Below are 18,183 nucleotides of genomic sequence, written 5' to 3'. Positions count from 1 at the left end.
GCTAGACTACAAACCTATTAATTCTTATACACAAAGGAGATAATGCAGGAGAACAAGTGAGGATACATTCTCCATTTGGCCATCTAGGAAGAAACGTTCAGCTAAAGCATAAATCTGTAACTAAATATTAAGGGGATGGATTACCTTTCTCCAGAAGCGTCTGTTTCAAAGCCTTAGCTAGTAACACTCGTACATTGGGCACAGGATCGGATGCCAGACTCAACAGATTGGGGAGAAGGTGAATAACAAACTGCTCAGCGGGCATGCATTCCTCCTGTACCACCGCCTGCAAAAAAATTTAACTGCTTTTTACAGAACTCTATCCCATTAAGGATGCAGACAACAGTCATTCATTATATGGATCCAGGCTTGATCAGCACAAAATAATAACAGTAAAAAAAATGCAATTTTAAAACTGCAGGCACATTGCTTTCCCATAAGATGGGACCTTATGACTATCAGGCGAGTGCACACCAACCGCAAAAAAAATAAATAAATAAAAATACATAAATGGTCAAACTACCTGGCAGATAAATGCAAACGCCTGGCGTCCAACCCATTTAGAAGAATGTCTGAATTGCACAATGAGCTCATTAATAAAGTTGATGCCCAATTCGTTTTCACCATTTGCGTAAAACTTACGCAAAATTTCAACAATCTGAAAAAAAAACCACAGGACACGAGGTTTATATCACACAGAGGTCCAACAAGTGTTTTTGCGCCTAATCATTTACAATATTGTGCAAGGATTTGGCAGGTTTGTAAAAAATGCTGCTGAGTAAGAGAGCTTTAAAAATAGAAATGTTAATTGTTGACAATGAAGAGACCGAGAAAGTATATTTATATCAATTAACAAAATGCAAAGGGAATGAACAAAAGAGAAATCTAAATCATATCAATATTTGGTGACCGCCCTCAGTCTTCAATACAACATCTTGGCGTCTGATTGGCTCCAAATTTGTTCTGCAGCAGAATAACGACCCCAAACACACAGCCAATGTCATTAAGAGCCATCTTCAGAATAAAGAAAAACAAGGAGTCCTGGCGGTGATAATATGGCCAAAATAGAGCCCTGATCTCGGCATCATTGAGTCTCTCTGGGATTCCATGAAGAGACAGAAGGATTTGCACAGGTGACATCCACAGAAGTTCTGGGTTTAGTTCTCCAAGATGTTTAGAACAATCTCCCTGCCGAGTTCCTGCATAAACTATATACAAGAGTACCTAGAAGAACAGATGGTGTTTTCAAGGCAAAGGGCAGTCACACCAAATATTGATGTGATTTAAGTTTCTCTTTTGTTCATTCACTTTGTGTTTTGTCCATTGATAAAAATAAACTAAATTGACACTTCTATTTTTGAAAGCATTTTTACTTTGCAACAATTTTTCCATACCTGCCCAAGACTTTTGCACAGCGCTGTATATATGTATACTGGGTTGTCTTTTGTGACTATAGTCACAGTCTCTATGGTAAGTCAGGGATTTCCAACTCACCAATTTGAAAGCGATCCACCTGACTTCAGACACTTTGTCTGAGCAGAGCATCAGCGCTATGACCCGTAAATAATCATACACATCTTTGGGACTGTACAGCTCCAGGATCAGGATCAGCTGCCTGAAAAAAAACAAACAGTAATATTTTCAGTCTTTGCTTTCAGGAAAGTTCCTGGCAAAACCATACAATAAAATGTAATTTTATTTTTTCATTTGTTTTATGTAAAGTTTAATTAAATAGATTATATATAATGAACTTCCTATTATATTTACTGCTTCAATTCTTGCTGCTTACTGTCAGTGAATGGAAACATTCCCCCTAACAATTACAGGGTAAAAACCTATCCAGATCGAATCTTGTTCACACAGGTACAATATGTATTTTTAAGTTGCAAAGCCGTAAATTAGCTTTAACCCCTTAGTGAACGAGCCAATTTTAACCTTAAAGGTTTATTCCCATCTCCAAGGTCCTATCCCAATATGGTGTAATAATAATAATATTAGCAAATGCCTCCAATTAGAGATGTAATGTAGTTCTTCTGATTCGCTATGTCGCTTACCCCATGGGCAGGGCATTGCCGTAGCTTAGGTATCCGTGGTTACGACCACTCATATGTGACAGTGTTTCGTGGTCGTAACCACGGATACCTAAGCTACGGCAATGCCCTGCCCATGGGGTAAGGGACATAACTTATCAGAATTATACTACATTTCTAATTGGAGGTATTTGCTAATATTATTATACCTACTACATACTGGGATATGATCTTTGTGATGGGAATACCCCTTTAATGACCAGGCCAAATTTTTTAAATCTGACCAGTGGCACTTCATGTGGTAATAAATCTGGAATGCTTCAACGTATCCCAGTGATTCTGAGACATTTTTTTTTTCACGAAAATGTTGCTTTAGCCCCAAATTTTTCACTTTTTCAAGACGTAACATGAAAAAGCGGACAACATTATTTGTTACCCACTTTCTTCTGAGAGTGGCCATACACCATATGTAGTCAAAAAGTTCTGTTTAGACACAAGGCCGGGCTTGGAAGGGAAGAAGCGACATTTGGTATTTGGCTGCAATAAATTGCAGACACTGTCTTATGTGCAGAGCCCCTGAGGTGCCAGATCAGCAGAAACCCCTCCAGGTGACCCCATATTGGAAACATCACTGCTTAAGGATTTCATCTGGTCGTGTAGTGAGTATTTTGAACCCATAGGTGCACTACAGAATTTTATAGCATTAAGACATAGAAATATAACATGTTAGTGGTAAAAATGTAATTTTTGTATTTGTTGCAAATTTGTCAGTTTTACAAGGGTTAATAGGTAAAACTGGATCCCACAATTTATTGCACAATTTCTCCCGAACGCGGTGATGCCCCATATGTCGTCAAAAATGACTGTTAGGCTACACGTCATGGCTGAGATGGAAGGAGCACAGATTTTGGTAGAATAGTTTGTGGGAGTCATTTGCGGAGCCCCTAAGGTGCCAGAACAGCAGAAAAACCCCAAAAGTGACCCCATTGTAAAAATTGCACCTCTCAATGAATTTATATATGGCTGCAGTGACTATTTTGTAACATCAACGCTGTGCTTTATTCTGGAGAATTGCGAATATGTATGAGTTTAGTGCCCATACATTGACCACATAGAGTGTAGTGCCCCCATACATTGTGGCCAGCTAGTGCTTCTGGAGACACACACCCCATAAAATGTTAATTGGGCTCCGCCTGATACAGTAATGCCAGACATTTGGCTGCTTACTGCGGTTTAGGCACAGTGGGGCTTAGAATGAGGGGGCATTTGGATTTGGAAGTGCATATTTCACTGGATTTTATTTGAGGAGGGGGAGCCGTCCCTTTTTCAGAGCTTTTGTTCTACCAGTAACGTGGGAACCTCCTATATTTCCAGTGACAGATGATGGACCTCAGTGGGGGCTGGTTTAGTGCGGAATAAATTAGGGTTTTATTGGTAACATTTTAGAGTACATAACATTTTATTATTGCTTTCAGTATAAGGCTGGGATCACAATCTTGTGTTCTATGCTGAGTACTTATGTCGGTGTTTCCGTGTAAATCCCACAAAAATGTGATTCAGACGAAACCCCCAAAGGAACCACCCACCATAACGAGGCAGATGGAGACACTTTGGAGTCTGTCTGGCATCTGCTCCAGTGGTATCCATCTTTTTTCGGCATGCACAGATCTGTTGTCGCCCACACTTGTGAGCTAAATACTATTGTTGAGCGAATTTGTTCCTCATTTCAAATTTGTGTTCGGGGTTCTGGCTTGTTCACGCCAAAAAAAATCGGCTCCGCCCGTGAACATCGCTGATTTGCCACACTGTCACGCAGATGTTATCTGCGTGGCAAATCAGGGATGTTCGTGGACGGAGCCAATTTTTTGGCGCAAACAAGCCGGAACCCCGGACACAAATTTGAAATGCCAAACAAATTCGCTCAACACTACTAAAGACGCCTAAAATGATGGGACACCGCGGGAACACAGACCAGTCCAAATTGACTCCATCTGCCTTTTACGTGAGTGGCTCTGTCCGGGGTTTTGTCTGAATCGCGCTTTTGTGGATTTACACGGAAACCTCAACGTACGCGCTCAGCGGAGATCGCAGGATAAATGAGCCGAGCCTTGTGCCGATTTTTGGGAGGTAGAATGATCAAATGGACAGGAATACAAGAATATACTTTATTTTTATTTTTGCGCGGTTCACCTAGTGGTATGAGTGATAAGACAATTTTTTTGCTGCTGTCACACAGTAAAAATGCTTTATTAAAAAATAGTTATTTCATTGCCATATTCTGACAGTTGTAAAAAAAAATTATTGTTTGGCGAACAGAACTGTATAAGGGCTAATTTTTTGAGCGACAAGTTGGAGATTTTTTTGGTACTATTTTGGGTCATAATGTTTTTTGGTCACTTTTTATTCAGATTTTTTCAGACACAGAATGAACAAAAAACAGCAATTCAGTTACTGTTTTCAGGCACTATTCTCTTATTCCTCAACGCTGTTTAAAAACGGTGGTGAGTGAATAAGGACCCTTAATAGCTGCCGTTTTTATGTGTATTGGCAGCCGTTAAGGGGTTAAAGACAATCCCAGCGATTAGCTATGATTTTCCTTTACAAGAGAAATGAAGTATGGATACCGTCCGTCAGAGTGAGAGATGTTCTTTGTTAGCTGCACTGGCTAATAAAGTAGAGAGCTCACAGGGGGCTTCGCTCTCTGACGTTTATATGCCCGAGTAGGATATATGGAAAGGGGAGGTCTTGCTCATACTATCCATTTACAGCAGGTTTACGCCAGATGAGTTTGATGTGACTTTACCAGGGTAAGTGATATGTCCCGAATGTGTTACCTTCATAAATGCATGGAAACAGAACCCGCATGTCTCCTGGTGCGGCATACAAAACATTACAGGTGAGTTACTAAGTAATAAGGAAATAATGCCTTCTCCTAACAGAAGAAGGAAGTCAGGAGAAAAATAACATATATAATGTACAATCTCATTGTGATCTCAGTCCTGCTACTATAAGCATCATAAGTAACATCGTTCTTCCTGCCATGAAGGACCTCTGGAAATAAGTCACACTCACTCTGCCAACTCGTATCGAAATCTCCAGTTCCTGACGTTATCTGTGGTAAGAAACTCCTGCAGCTGGTACAGATATTCCCTCCTCATGTCCGCATGGAGAAGCTGCAGAAAAACAGCGATATACCATCTATTCCTTCATCTGTGACATTTCTTAGCTCATCACTGCAACCATCCACCATTGGCCTTCGTGGATGAACAGTATCTTTACAGGGGAATGCCCATCTCAGCCATATAGGCAGCAGACAGAGGTGGTCTAGATTATAGAAGCAGACAAGTAGGCAGCGCTACACTGTTTCCGTAACACTCTATGGCTGTTGCAAAAACATAGCACAGCCCACAAGGCCACTTACAAAATCCTGGCCACCTGACAAGCGTTTGCATCTTGGCTGTGAATGCCTGAGCTGGGAACATCCCTTTAAGGTTAGAAAAAAAAATGGACTCTTGTTATTTTGTGAGAATAAAAAGACCTCTTTAGCCCCCATCACATTACCTTCAGAAAATCATAAAGATGCTTAAGGACTCCAATGCGGACTTCATCCAGGTCTTTCAGAAAACCATTGAAAATGGGAACAAGATCCGCTGCGGTCAGCTTATCCCCAAGGATGACAGCAAGCTCGTGGATGGAAAAGGCCAACGTCCTTCGTACCTTCCACTAAGGAAACAGGCAACGCAGAGGTCAGACATGTTTTTTCACCTATATTAACCACTGGAAAGACAGCTCTGCAACATGGTTTCCCTACTTTTAAGAGACCCTTTAATCATTCATAACACTACAAAAATGAAGACTACAAAAATTATTATTAGCTGCTATGGACTAAAAACAAAAGCCATTATTACATGCCCCAATAACATGCCATAGAGAAGGAAGGAGCTGAGCTGAAGCCAGACATCTCCAGGCAAAATCCAGTTTCTTGCCATACCTGGACATCAGCTGCCAGGGTCTCGTACGTGTCCTTCAGAAAATGCCAGTTTTGCCTTCCCAGAGTTAGAGCCACTCCTGGTAGACTGTAAGCGCAGTGCTTAGTAATTTCTGTATCTACTGTCTGGGCACGGACTGGGTCAGTCATAGAGAGATATTGGTCCAGCAATGGCTGTGGAACAACATCCTAAGGAGAAATAATAGAAGAACCAAATGTCAACCATTTACTATTCCGACAAAACCAGAATGAGCAGAAGACGTTGAACAGATACAAGTGTTTACACCAACCTGGACTTTAATCTCTTCACTTTCGTAGCTTTCCTCTTCCTGGAAAGAGACGATTGGAAGCAGTGGTTCATCGTCTGTTGTCTAAATCATTAAAAATGGGGAATATATTATTTCATACTATCTTGACATTAAAAGTCCAATTTGCATTTTTGCACTTACTGAACTATACAGAGTCATAGTCTATGCCCACATTGTCATGAATAAATGGGTTTATTCACCTATTAGATGGGGTGTCCACAGGAGGCATGCAACTATCTACAGAAAAAGGTCCTCTGACCTGTCTGGTGCCACAGCCAGTCACTGGAGAGATGGCCATGTATGCACCTCTTGCTTCATTGACTTCTAGGGGAGTCTCCAAAAACAGTAGATCAAGTATGCTGAACTCGTATAGAAGTCAAATCAATGGAGAAAGCAGCGAAAGGTGGCTACCTCTCCACAAATAGCGGCTGTGTCACTAAGCAAAACGGGGAATCCCTGTTCTGCAGATACATGCAGGTCACAGCAGTGATACCTACCATCAGACACTTTATAGCATAGCCAATCTAAAGAGGAGATAGGATATGTTACTGCGGCTTTATGATGGGTATCACAGTCTGCTGCTCTGTTCTTCCAGGGCTCAATGGTCCCATTATAGAATAGATAAACTTGTCAGAATAAAAATACAAAATGGATCTAAACAAATCTGTAACCATGACCCTAGTGTAAACTAGAAGTCATAGTGTGAAAACGTTTCATGGCTGTAGGTGGCAGTATTTTTAGCAACTAGAGCGAGTTGAGCTTCCAAAAACACATCACTTCCCATATTTCCCCTTGACCGATCATACAAAGTGCATTACTTAATGGTGTTGTCTAATGGCTTGGATTGTCTGAAAATCTGCCATTACATACCAGCAGTCACCCCTGTGGATCCAGTGCAAGCTGCTCCATGGCCTGCACTGCCACCGGAAGTGATGACGTCACTATTTACCTATCACGGGACCGTTGTGGCCTATGACTGGCTGCAGAGGTCAGCTTGCTTGAGACAGAGAAACATTTGATCACGGGTCATCCTGCACTAAAAACTTGGGGTGTCAACAGGCAAATATGGCAGATTCTGTTATTTCAAGAGAATCTACGCTCCTTGGTCATCACATAGTATTCAGCCCGGACAATTCCTATAACATGGGGCCGCATTGAGCAAGTCATTACTGTAAAAAGATCTTGAAGCATGACAGCTATGACATTTACAATAACAATAGGCATTTAGCCACACCTGTTATTGTGAATGTCTTAACCTATATCTTGGGCATGTGCACTCTACTGCTGATATATTAACATCAGGAAAAGTCGGGAAGGCTCTTTACAGGTCAGAGCTTACAAATAATGTATTGTCATGGTTTATAGTGAATAATGATGTGAAGCAAGAGATCCTGTGATGCTCAGAAAAAAAACTCACTGCATTTGGAGAAGTGAGGTTGGCTTCCTCTTGATCTTGATGTGTAGGGCTGGGACACTGGGTGCAGACACTACTCAGGGTCTCCTCGGGCTGCTGACCGCTCTCCTCGGACTGCTGACCACTCTCCTGCGCACTTGCCGTTTCCTCTGGAGTTACCGAGTCCAGTTCTGCTGCTCTTAGAGCCGCTGACAGCACCTGAACCTGAGCTAAAAGGACAGAATGAAAACTTTATTATCCTAATAAATCTTACCTATAGATGTCAGAGGCATCTCACTGGCCTTGTACTACTTTGCTCCACTTTTGCACCATTTTCAGGTCTGCCAATGATCTAGCTTCCTTTATTTTCAAAGGATCCCTGAAAAATAGATCTTACTGATTCATGAAAGGAACTGCATTACTTTCCTTACACCAGTTTTGATAAATCATTATTGCCTTGCGTTTTGATCACATTTTTTTTTTTTTTTTTTTAGATGCAAGGTGGCTAAAAATAAATGGCAATTCCGGTGCTAAGATTTTATTCTCCATTACGTTTACTATATAGGTTAATTATGTATTTTCCTAGTTGGAATTTTTACATGAGAGCAGCAATGCCATGTTTTTTTTTTTTAATTCGCTTATTTTTAATTTGTATAAAGGGGTGCGGGTTTATATTTTTCTTTTTTTAACAAGATTTTCTTTTTTTTTCAGTCCGCCTATGCTGATATGTACCTGTGATCATTTGATCAGTTGTACTATGTACTGCAACACACAAGTATTTTAATATATCTTAAAAATGATGATCTCCTATGAAGCCCAACCACAGGTTGCCATGTTAAGCCATTGGTTCCCAAAGAGCATTTAAATGGTTAAACAACATCTATCATGACTTGCTCTGGTCGCTGCTGTTAGAGGCGGGTGCAGGTTATAGTGTAGCAGGCATCCAATGAAGGAAGTACATCCTATGTTAGGAAGGGGTTAAAGTAAAAGCAGCAATTTATACAGTGTATATATTACGCGTGTTATTACAGTGGATGAATTATACATAGGTAATAGGGTCACAGTATCAACAGAATGTGTAGGTACCAGATACTGGTCTTAGAGTCCATGTAATTGGGGGGTAAATTACCTTGAACGTCTGGATCATCCATGTGCCCCTGCAAGCTCTGAAGAACCTTCTCTATGTCACTACTGGCCATGTAGGACTTGCAGATGGGATTGGATTCAGATTCCAGGTCAGTATCTTTCTTTGACTCGGCGGCTACAGGCAGTAAATCTAGTTCTTCACTTATGTCGGGCAGAGGGCTTCTCCAGTATAAGAAGGAGTTAAACACATCAGGCCGTCCTTCTGGGGGTCTCCTGCTGTGGCTGCCATCGCTTTCTGCAGGAGGACTGCTAGTGACATGTTCACTATTATTGGAAGAAATGCTGCAGTATTCTATGGTAGGAGAATTAAGACTGGTCCGATTTGCTTCGGTGAAGATATTGCCCTTTTCGCTGCTGGACACAAGTTGTATATGACAATAGGTCATTAACCCAAACAATCTACATAAAACAGCTTATTTTTTCTACTATTACAATAAAAACCCCGGACGAGACATGAATGCACAAGATAAAGCAGTTTGAATAGACCCTTACAGATACTTTTTATGTCACCCAGCAATTTAATTTTTTTTCAAGAAATTAACAGAACAACAAATATTTTGATGCACTGTCCTCTTGAGTGCACAGGCCACCGGACTCGGAGGATGAAATGGACCTGGTAACCTCTAAGACGACCATCAAGAATGTTCCAGTTGTGGAAACACAGCGGCAGAAGAGTTTTTTGTCCAGGGTAAGAAGAAACTGGTACCATTAGAGAAGGTGAGTGCCAAGTCTGCCTGCTACTGACACCAGCCTAAACAATAATGTTTGATAAATATTGGGTTTAGGGTGTCATCAAAGAAAGGTCACATTGTCGTGGTTGATGGGCAGCTGGGTGACAGTCCTTTACCCATTGTGCTGTGTCCCCTGATACTCATACAAGAAATCTGCATATCCACATGATGAGTATAATTATCGGTGGTCTCACCTGGAGCTGCAATGTGCACTGTCGTCTGTCAGCATGTCATCTGTAGGTGGTCTAATGCTCAGCGTCCCATCCTCCTTCACATATAACCCAGCAGATGACGGGTTAGCAAAGGTGGAGATGAACGGTCCCAGAGATTGAAATGCAGTCTGACGAACCTGTGACATAAATCAGTACGATTAATAGGGAAGTAACCTGAAAAAAAACAAAAAAAACTGACCAGCACCTATGAACAGAACAAAGCTAGTTGTGAACAGATGCATGCCATGACTACATAATATACAAACAAGAGAATACAGCAGCACTCTGTAAGCGCTAAGATGTATGCAAACAATGAATATATGCCTCTCCCAGGCTATAAGCCTACAACTTTATTGGGCAGGTAGGATAATTAATTAATTTTAGTTCCTGAGTACCCATTAATTATGTAGGCTTATAGCCTGGGAGAGGCATGTTTGATAAATATTGGGTTTAGGGTCCCATCAAAGAAATGTCACCTTGTTGTGGTTCATGGGCACACATGAATTGGCCAATTTATGCACTAAGTATCTTCATTTTTATGAGTATATTCTATATAGGAGTAATACTGTTCAAATTTCATATATTCAATATCTGCATACATCTTAGCGCTTACAGAGTGCTGCTGTATTCTCTTGTTTAGAAAGTAATCTAAATGCAAGCTTATCATATATACTAAGGGCCCATTTTAACTTTCCCTAGGAATGCTTATTTCATGGATAATCGTGCAGTCTAAACCAGCTACTGATCAATCACTCGTTCGTTGGGTGAAATGATCTTTTGTGCTGGATAAAAGATCATCATTCTCGGCAGCGCATCGTCCTGTGTAAACAGCACCTGCGCTGCCGAGAACAATGGCAGCCGATGCGCTACGAACGATTATTACAGAATGGTTAGTGCACTTATGAGTAGTTCTCCCTGTGTAATCAGGCTATTAAACAACTGCAGATCCGCAAACAAGCAATTGATCGGCAGCAGTTTAGTGCCCCATTGTATATCGAATTTTACATGCAATCTAAAAGAGAGGCGACACATAAAACAACCAAGCCAGCCTGTTCAAGAAAAGTAAAAAAAGACAGTAACTAGTTAACATAATATCATAAAAAAAAGCTAAAAAATAACCACAGGATACAAATAAATCCCAGCGTCTGTGCTTAATTACAGGCAGAAATACAATTCATAGATGAAGTAACACGAATACCCTCCCCCAAAATCTTAAGTGCAAACACATTTGAGAAGTTCTGAATCATTAGTTTTCCAATTCGCTTGGTAATATGAGCGAGTTAGTGTCTGCGATCAGAGCAGTCGCTCTATTAATGTCGCCAGCATTAGAAATATCCAGCCTGCTGTCAATAATTTACCATTTGGAAGCACTTATGTTGTAGGAATTCGCTGCCTACAGCTGCTCTGCAGCTCCCAGCACATGGCATGGCAGAAATAATAAAGCTCCCCCCCACTGGCAGGACTTGTGCCCACTCATAAGAATGGCCTATCAGCTCCTGGAAAAGTAGGCTTGCTGTCAGCGGTGAAATTATGCTGTCTGTATGCTTCGCTGGAGCAAGGAGTAATGGGAGATAATACAGTAAGCCAAGGGCTATGTCCATGTATAAACACCCAGCAATAAAGCATCCTCTCCCTCTATACAGATACACACAAAAAATGGGGTTGTCCTGTCCTACAGAAAAATTAAAGGGGTATTCCTATATCACACATTTACGGCATATCCACATATATACGGAGTGGGGGGGGGGGTTGTTGCATCTATCAGACATTTATTAAACTTGCACAGCATTTTTCAGAACTCCCATACAAATCAATGGAGAGATATGCACATGCACAGTTATGGTTCCAGTCCTGGATAGTGCGCTATTGGGTCCCAATTTGATGATAAGTGAAGGTTTCGGCTGTGGAATGGGCGAGAGATTTACTACATATACGGAGGATTTGAAAAAAAAAAAAATGGACAAGATGGGAATACCCCATTTTTTTCCAGTACGCTATATGGTAAAATCAATTGTACCAATCAAAAGTACAAGCCGTCCCGCAAAAAAACAAGCCCTCACATGGTCATATTTACAGACATATAAAAAAAAAGTTATGGCTCTTGGAAGAAGGGGAGAAAAAAATGAAAAATCGCCATGGTGTGAAGGGGTTAAAATATTTGCACCAAGATAATACATTATCCCCTATCCTTTGGATAGGGAATATCTTACTAACTGCAGGGGGTGACCCCTAGCAATCTCGAGAAAGGGCCTCTGAAAAGTAACCACAAATGGAGCCGAGGTGCTTATGCTCGACAAACAGTGATACACGGTATTTTTTTCTGTTTTTAAAGTTTGGCGGTTTATCGAGAAGCTCAACTACAGTCTGCACAGAATGACAAGCAGAGCAGGTCTGTTAACCCTTTCTTGACATAGGAAATACTATTACAATTTTGAATCCTCATGTATGAAGCGGGCTCAAGAGCAGAGCCTGCACCATAATCAGCAGAATCTATTTATTTGTATAGCGACCAGAGCTTGCTCTGATCGAAGCAGTTGAACCATTTAAATGCCACAGTCAAAATGCTGAATGCGGGGTGCCGATCGGTGTCATGGCAACCTGGGGCCTTCTGAAGGTCCCCATGGTTGCCATCTTTGTCCTCTTAAGGAGCCCAGCCTGATTATAGGTTTCATAGTAGAATGTCAATTAGTCTATCTATTGCAATACATAGTATAAGTTAAATCCACAAGGAGGACTAAAAATACAGTAAAGAAAAAGCCATACAAATGTAAAAATATTAAAATTTGAATCACCCTCTTCTCCCACATTAAAAATATAGGAATAAAAATCAAACATTTGTTATCACAGTATCCATTAAAGTCTGATCTATCAAAATATAAAATAAATTAACCCAAATAGTTAAAAAAAAAATGAATCTAGAAATTGAAATTATATAAATTGAGTTTTTTTTTTTTTGATCCCTATCACTTCTCTAAAACAAAAAAATAATGTGATCGAAATATCATATGACACAGAATGATACCAATAAAAGCTTCAGCTCCTCACATAGCTCCATCAGTGAAAAAATAAAAATGTAACAGGTTTTTCAGACAGAGGCGACAAACATTTTTTTGTTTTTAATCACTAAAAAATTAAAACCCCAAACAATAAAAGCCTGTTATTGCCCTAATTTTACTGAGCTAGAAAATCATGTTGCCAGGGAGTTTTTACCATACAATGAACACCGTAAAAACAAAACAAAGAAAAACATTGGTAGAATGGCGGGGTTTATTTTACCATTTTACTGCTCTTAGATTTTTTTTCCCCATTTTCCAGTACGCTGCATGGCAAAGCGAATGGTGTCATTCAAAACTGCGACTTGTCCAGCAAAAAAACAAGTCGTCATACTGAGGAGGGAGGGGAGGAAAAAAAATAATAGCACAAAAAAGAAAATTGGCCTCATCGAGAAGGAGTTTATAATATAAGAAGACGTGGCTGATGGAGAGCAACTTACCCAACGGCAGGGATCGCTAATCAGGTTTATGAACAGAGGGGAGAGTTTGGTCCGTCTGACCTCACTGGATGTTGTGTAGGACACGGCCATGAAGCACTCGGCACACACCTTACGCATCCCCCAAGCGCTGTCAGAACACAGCTCCAGAAACTTAGGGATCTGCAAACAGATTAGTTATACATAGAGATATAACCAAGACTATTCCAAGTTCACATTTTGTATCCCTGACCATCTGCAAGGTTCTCTTGGGTTATAATAAAATGACCTTCATAAGATGTACGCTATCTAGTGACCCAAGAAAACACTGCATGCTACAAGACGGTCGGCCTATGAAAGAGCGATTCAAGATCTGCATGAACAAGCCCTAACAAGGAGAACTTGCCTATTTTTCTACAGAATTGGACAACATGGTCAACATAATATGGTGATGCAACGTAAATCCTTACCAAAAACTTCTCAGTGGCTTCCAGGCCAACGGCATTGCAAACGTCTCCAAAGTTAGCTGCACAGACCTGTATATAAAAAGATAAAAAACAAACTTTTAATATCTCAGTAACCTAGTAAACAATGGCACTGACATCTTCTCAAGAGAGGCACGTTACAGCTTGACATTGGAGACAATTACAGACTCCTGACAGATGAATCACCTACCTTGAACACGATTTTGTTTCTTCTAATCTATATTAGTCCAAAAAATGTGGGCAGATTTACTTTTTGCTTTGCCATAACAGCAGATGTAGCCTTGGTTTTCTGATACAGAGGACAGTCAAAAAGCTAAAAGATAATATTGCAGCTGCCTGCAGTCACCACTAGGGGGCGATTAGGAGCTTATTGTGAAGACAGGTCTGTATTAAGTACATGGAGTTCTGTATGATGGTTAAAAAAGGAGCTGGAACCACAATACAAAAATATGAAAAAAATGGAGCAGCAGTTGAAGTCTTGAAAGATCTGACGTCTAATGAATATTACAGGGAAAACTTGATGAATACTATTAGAAATGGGGTATCAGAGTATTTATACTCAAGGTGCATTGACATAACACAACTTGCGGACTACACGTTTCGCGATCAACGGTCCTTAACCTGTTAACACAATGAGACTGCACTTCCCATAGATTGTTCTGTGCGCACAGATGGTCATTGTTCTCGGCAGCACGTTTTGTTTACACAGGATGATGTGCTGCCGATAACAATGATTTTTAAGCCAGCGAAAATATCATTTCAATTGAAGGACGAGCGTTTAGCTCATTTGACGGGTGATTGGCAGCCTGTTTACAATGGACGATTTTCAGGAAACTAGCAATTCTATGAACGCTCGTTCTCGATAATAGGATAGTGTAAATGTACCGTACATTTGCTTACACATCTACTCGTATGACATTTCTGTTTCAGCTACACTCGCCCGTCCAATGCAAGATACCTCAAGCCAGCAGGACATCTGATGCAAAGTTTCACTATAACAGAGTCTATAACTAGTTTAACCGCTTTTCAGAATCAGTAACAAAGCCGTGATTGTGGAGGAGAAACTTCCGCTATGTGACATGAAAGTCACTGGATAAGATCAGATTATATGGTTCGTGCTTACTATGACATCAGTCAGAATAAAGTCAAATTAACAATATAAAAATACATTTTTATGTAAGTAGTAAATCATGCTGTAAAGATATTCTACTGCCCAAGGCAACATATTATATTTTCCTATTAACGGTCAAAGTATAAAGGCAACATAAAACCTTTCCTCTCATCCTTCTCCTAGCTATTGGACACAAATGAGATGGCTCGCCCCTTCCTTCTTTGCGTTAGGTCTCATTCAGACAAACGCTGTTTCGGTCCATATGCACATATGGGCAAACATGGGAATGAAAATGACAGCATGCACTAGTCTTTACTTTTTGTGGACGAGACAGTTCACGTTTTAATGGCAGGATGCTCCTGCACTCATCCATGAGGGCAAGGAGCTGCACACGAACCCAGTCACATCACATCCAAACTTTGCAGATGTGACTGGCCTGAGAATGGTGACATCCATCTAAATGTAGACTTAGAGATAGCAGCAACAGGTATTGGGGAGAAGGTTATACATGGCAGGAGAGAGTTAGGTAAGCATTCAAGGCAGCTCAATCAGGCTTTACATATTACAGACAGAACATTATCCTTCAAGAGCTACAGAAAGGGAAATCACTCCAGGAATGAAGCTGTGCTGATAAATGAGAGCTACTAATGACAACTGAATTCAAGACACATAGACCTAACATCCAGCATGTATTTCTGGTAGTTACACATCCACAAAAAAAAAAAAAAAAGTGTAAAACTTCAGACTAGCTTACAACCTACATGCCAAAAATGTTCAAAGCCTTTAAAGGATACTTATAATTTTTTAAATATTTTATACTCCTTAAATGTGCTGCAAATCAGGTCCTGAGACCCCCATGATGGTTCAAATGATTTTGCACAAGCGACCCGACAGCAGTGTGAATAGGCACATACGTTCTATGCTGACATATTATCTCTTGTAGATGAACCTGGACTACTTAAGAAGCTGACAACTTACACCCTCTTCTGATTACTGAAAAGTGCAATGTTATTGAATTTGTATTCATATAAGGTCAGGACACTGCACCCATAAAAAAAAAATCAGAGGGCGGCACATTGTCATCAGTCTCTCCATAGTGCCACCGCGGGCCATGAGCGGATAGCATCAAATTATCAGAATAAAGATATTGTGCTTTTATGTAACAAATCTATTTCTACGGTAATGTATACACTCGCACCATGGCTAACGTTTGCAATGAAAGCCATGACGAGGTGTCACATCTGTACAATGTACATTTCCAAACTGGAAGGAAAAAAAAAAGGGTCTACGAGATATCTGTCCTTATGACGACAAGACTTATGCTACTCGGAGCACAATAATGGACCTGTAAAGTAGCTATAGAGGCTCATAACTGTAGTGTGAACGGAGAAAAGACCTGAACAGTATGACGGCTTGTGTTATGTAGGTCACTAGAAAAAGGTCACAACCAATGCTCCCTTCTAAGTTGTGCGTTCCGGAATAGATAAGCATTAAAAAACAGCACACTATGAATGCAGGTGTATTGGTAATTGGGCTTCTTGACCCCTTTGTTTTAATGCTTTCTTTTCCTGCTAGGCATAAAGGAAACACTAGCTTTATGTATCAGCAAGGAGGCCACTTTGGAGTTTGCTTTGGGGTCCCTATACCACACAAAAGTCTCACCAGTGGCCCAGCATTACTGCACTGTTTGGGTTTGGAGCTCATACTTGGCCTGACAAGCCTCACGGCTACAAATACTGACATTGCCGTACCTTACGGACTTGGAACAATTTGCTGTCACAGCAGAGATCGCAGAATCGTGGAAGTAACATCTGCTCTACTGTCTGCCTGCCAAGCATGGAAATCATTTTACAGATAATCTGAGGGAGAGAGAGAAGTTATTCAGGCGGACATGACACACGTGTGTGCATAAGTTGAGTCATGCAGGTTATGTAAAGCTCAGTGCAGGTCAGGTATGTGGAATGTAGTCAGGTCTCCGAGAATTGTGCGGATGGTAGGTGCCTGTGTAAACACGCAGGAGCGAGTTTTCCAATTCCTGCCCTTTTACTCACATTCACAGCTTCCACTTTGTATTCGTCATCGTTCTCAGGAGCGGAGAGCTCCAGAAGAATGGGGCAGACTTTGTTCTCCAGATCGCTCTGGTCAATCAGGTCTTGCTCTAGAAGGATCAGTAGAGATTCCTGGCTCGCTTTCCTTACCTGTGGTAGAAACATAAAGGAGCAGAGTTATTTTCAGTGTACGCATGTGTTATATCATACCAGTACTGCGAAAGGGAACGGATTATTCTAAAAAAATGATGCGGCGTTTCAGAGAAAAACACAGTTTAATAGCCTCTGGGGACGAGCCCCATAGGAGGCTAGTTGAAAAGGCGAGTCCCCGGCGGCTTCTCTCCACCCGTTCTCCTTGATTGATAGGTCTCTGACTATACACGGATGCAAAGACAGACCTATCACTCCAGAGTAACAGGTGGGGAGAAGCTGCCGGGGACCGGCCTGTCCGACTAGTCTACTGTGCGGTTCGGTTCCTGGCGGCTTTCAAAGTATGGCAGCACCGCAGCGTTTAGGGTCAAACATACCACGCTGAACTCATATTGTTTGATACATAATGCTGGAATCACGGGCATCATGTATTCACTGTCAGTTTTCTGTTAAAGACCACCAATATGCATTTATACTGACCTGAAAAAATAGAAAATAGCATCCCCCCCGATTGGTGAAAATGCAGCGGGTGTTAAATATATACTATAGGTGACACCCTGCCACATCGGCAAGGATCGGTGTTAGCACCAATCATGGCAATTTAACCCCCTAGATGCAAATGCTCCAGGCAATAGCAGCAGCATCTAGATTTTTAACAGAGAGGGGGTGGGATACCTCTTTAACCCCATCGGCACCATGAGATGATGATGTAGTCTCAATTGTTGCCAGTAACAGCTTCATAGTCTGTCAGCTATGGAGGCAGGTAAGGATGTTAGCAAAGATATTTATTTTTTCATTTCATTCATTCAACTTTGCGTTAATTCCTGTGAAACTCCTGAAGGGTTAAAAGGAATCTGTCAGTAGAATCAACCCTCTTAACCCATCTATATGGACATACAGGTCATAGAAAGATAAATAAAATGATAACTTGATATCTGCGATCCGATGACTTATTCCAGAGAAATCCACATTTATCTTAACATGTAAATGAGCTGCTAAGATCTATGGACAGGACATAGATCTCCCTGAGAATCTGCCTCCACCAGTGTGAGACATGTAGATCAGGAGAGCAGACTGTCAGTCATTACATGTCTCACGCTGGTAACAACCCC

The 18,183-nt window shown here is 41.0% G+C and overlaps 1 protein-coding gene across 2 annotated transcripts in view; it reads right to left on the bottom strand.

The window, feature by feature from the left end:
• Nucleotides 1-18,183, bottom strand: part of LOC141272388 (serine/threonine-protein phosphatase 4 regulatory subunit 1-like) — a 37,045-nt gene that overhangs the window by 5,723 nt on the left and 13,139 nt on the right. Inside the window, exons 6-19 of one of the 2 annotated variants that reach the window (XM_073683057.1) lie at nucleotides 16,925-17,071; nucleotides 16,625-16,732; nucleotides 13,748-13,813; nucleotides 13,302-13,460; nucleotides 9,791-9,945; nucleotides 8,849-9,219; nucleotides 7,744-7,949; nucleotides 6,309-6,389; nucleotides 6,022-6,207; nucleotides 5,592-5,753; nucleotides 5,103-5,203; nucleotides 1,495-1,615; nucleotides 524-658; nucleotides 145-286 (exon numbers count right to left, since the gene is read on the bottom strand). In XM_073683057.1, the coding sequence (XP_073539158.1) occupies nucleotides 145-286; nucleotides 524-658; nucleotides 1,495-1,615; nucleotides 5,103-5,203; nucleotides 5,592-5,753; nucleotides 6,022-6,207; nucleotides 6,309-6,389; nucleotides 7,744-7,949; nucleotides 8,849-9,219; nucleotides 9,791-9,945; nucleotides 13,302-13,460; nucleotides 13,748-13,813; nucleotides 16,625-16,732; nucleotides 16,925-17,071 (2,140 nt within the window). The remainder of the gene's footprint in view (nucleotides 1-144; nucleotides 287-523; nucleotides 659-1,494; nucleotides 1,616-5,102; nucleotides 5,204-5,591; nucleotides 5,754-6,021; nucleotides 6,208-6,308; nucleotides 6,390-7,743; nucleotides 7,950-8,848; nucleotides 9,220-9,790; nucleotides 9,946-13,301; nucleotides 13,461-13,747; nucleotides 13,814-16,624; nucleotides 16,733-16,924; nucleotides 17,072-18,183) is intronic. The other variant, XM_073683058.1, reaches the window with a different exon arrangement.

This window comes from Phyllobates terribilis, unplaced genomic scaffold (assembly GCF_046119375.1).
Source record: "Phyllobates terribilis strain yellow unplaced genomic scaffold, ASM4611937v1 Scaffold_5__5_contigs__length_657084704, whole genome shotgun sequence".
In the NCBI taxonomy this organism is placed as follows: Eukaryota; Metazoa; Chordata; class Amphibia; order Anura; family Dendrobatidae; genus Phyllobates; species Phyllobates terribilis.
This window is presented reverse-complemented; position numbering and strand designations above follow the sequence as displayed.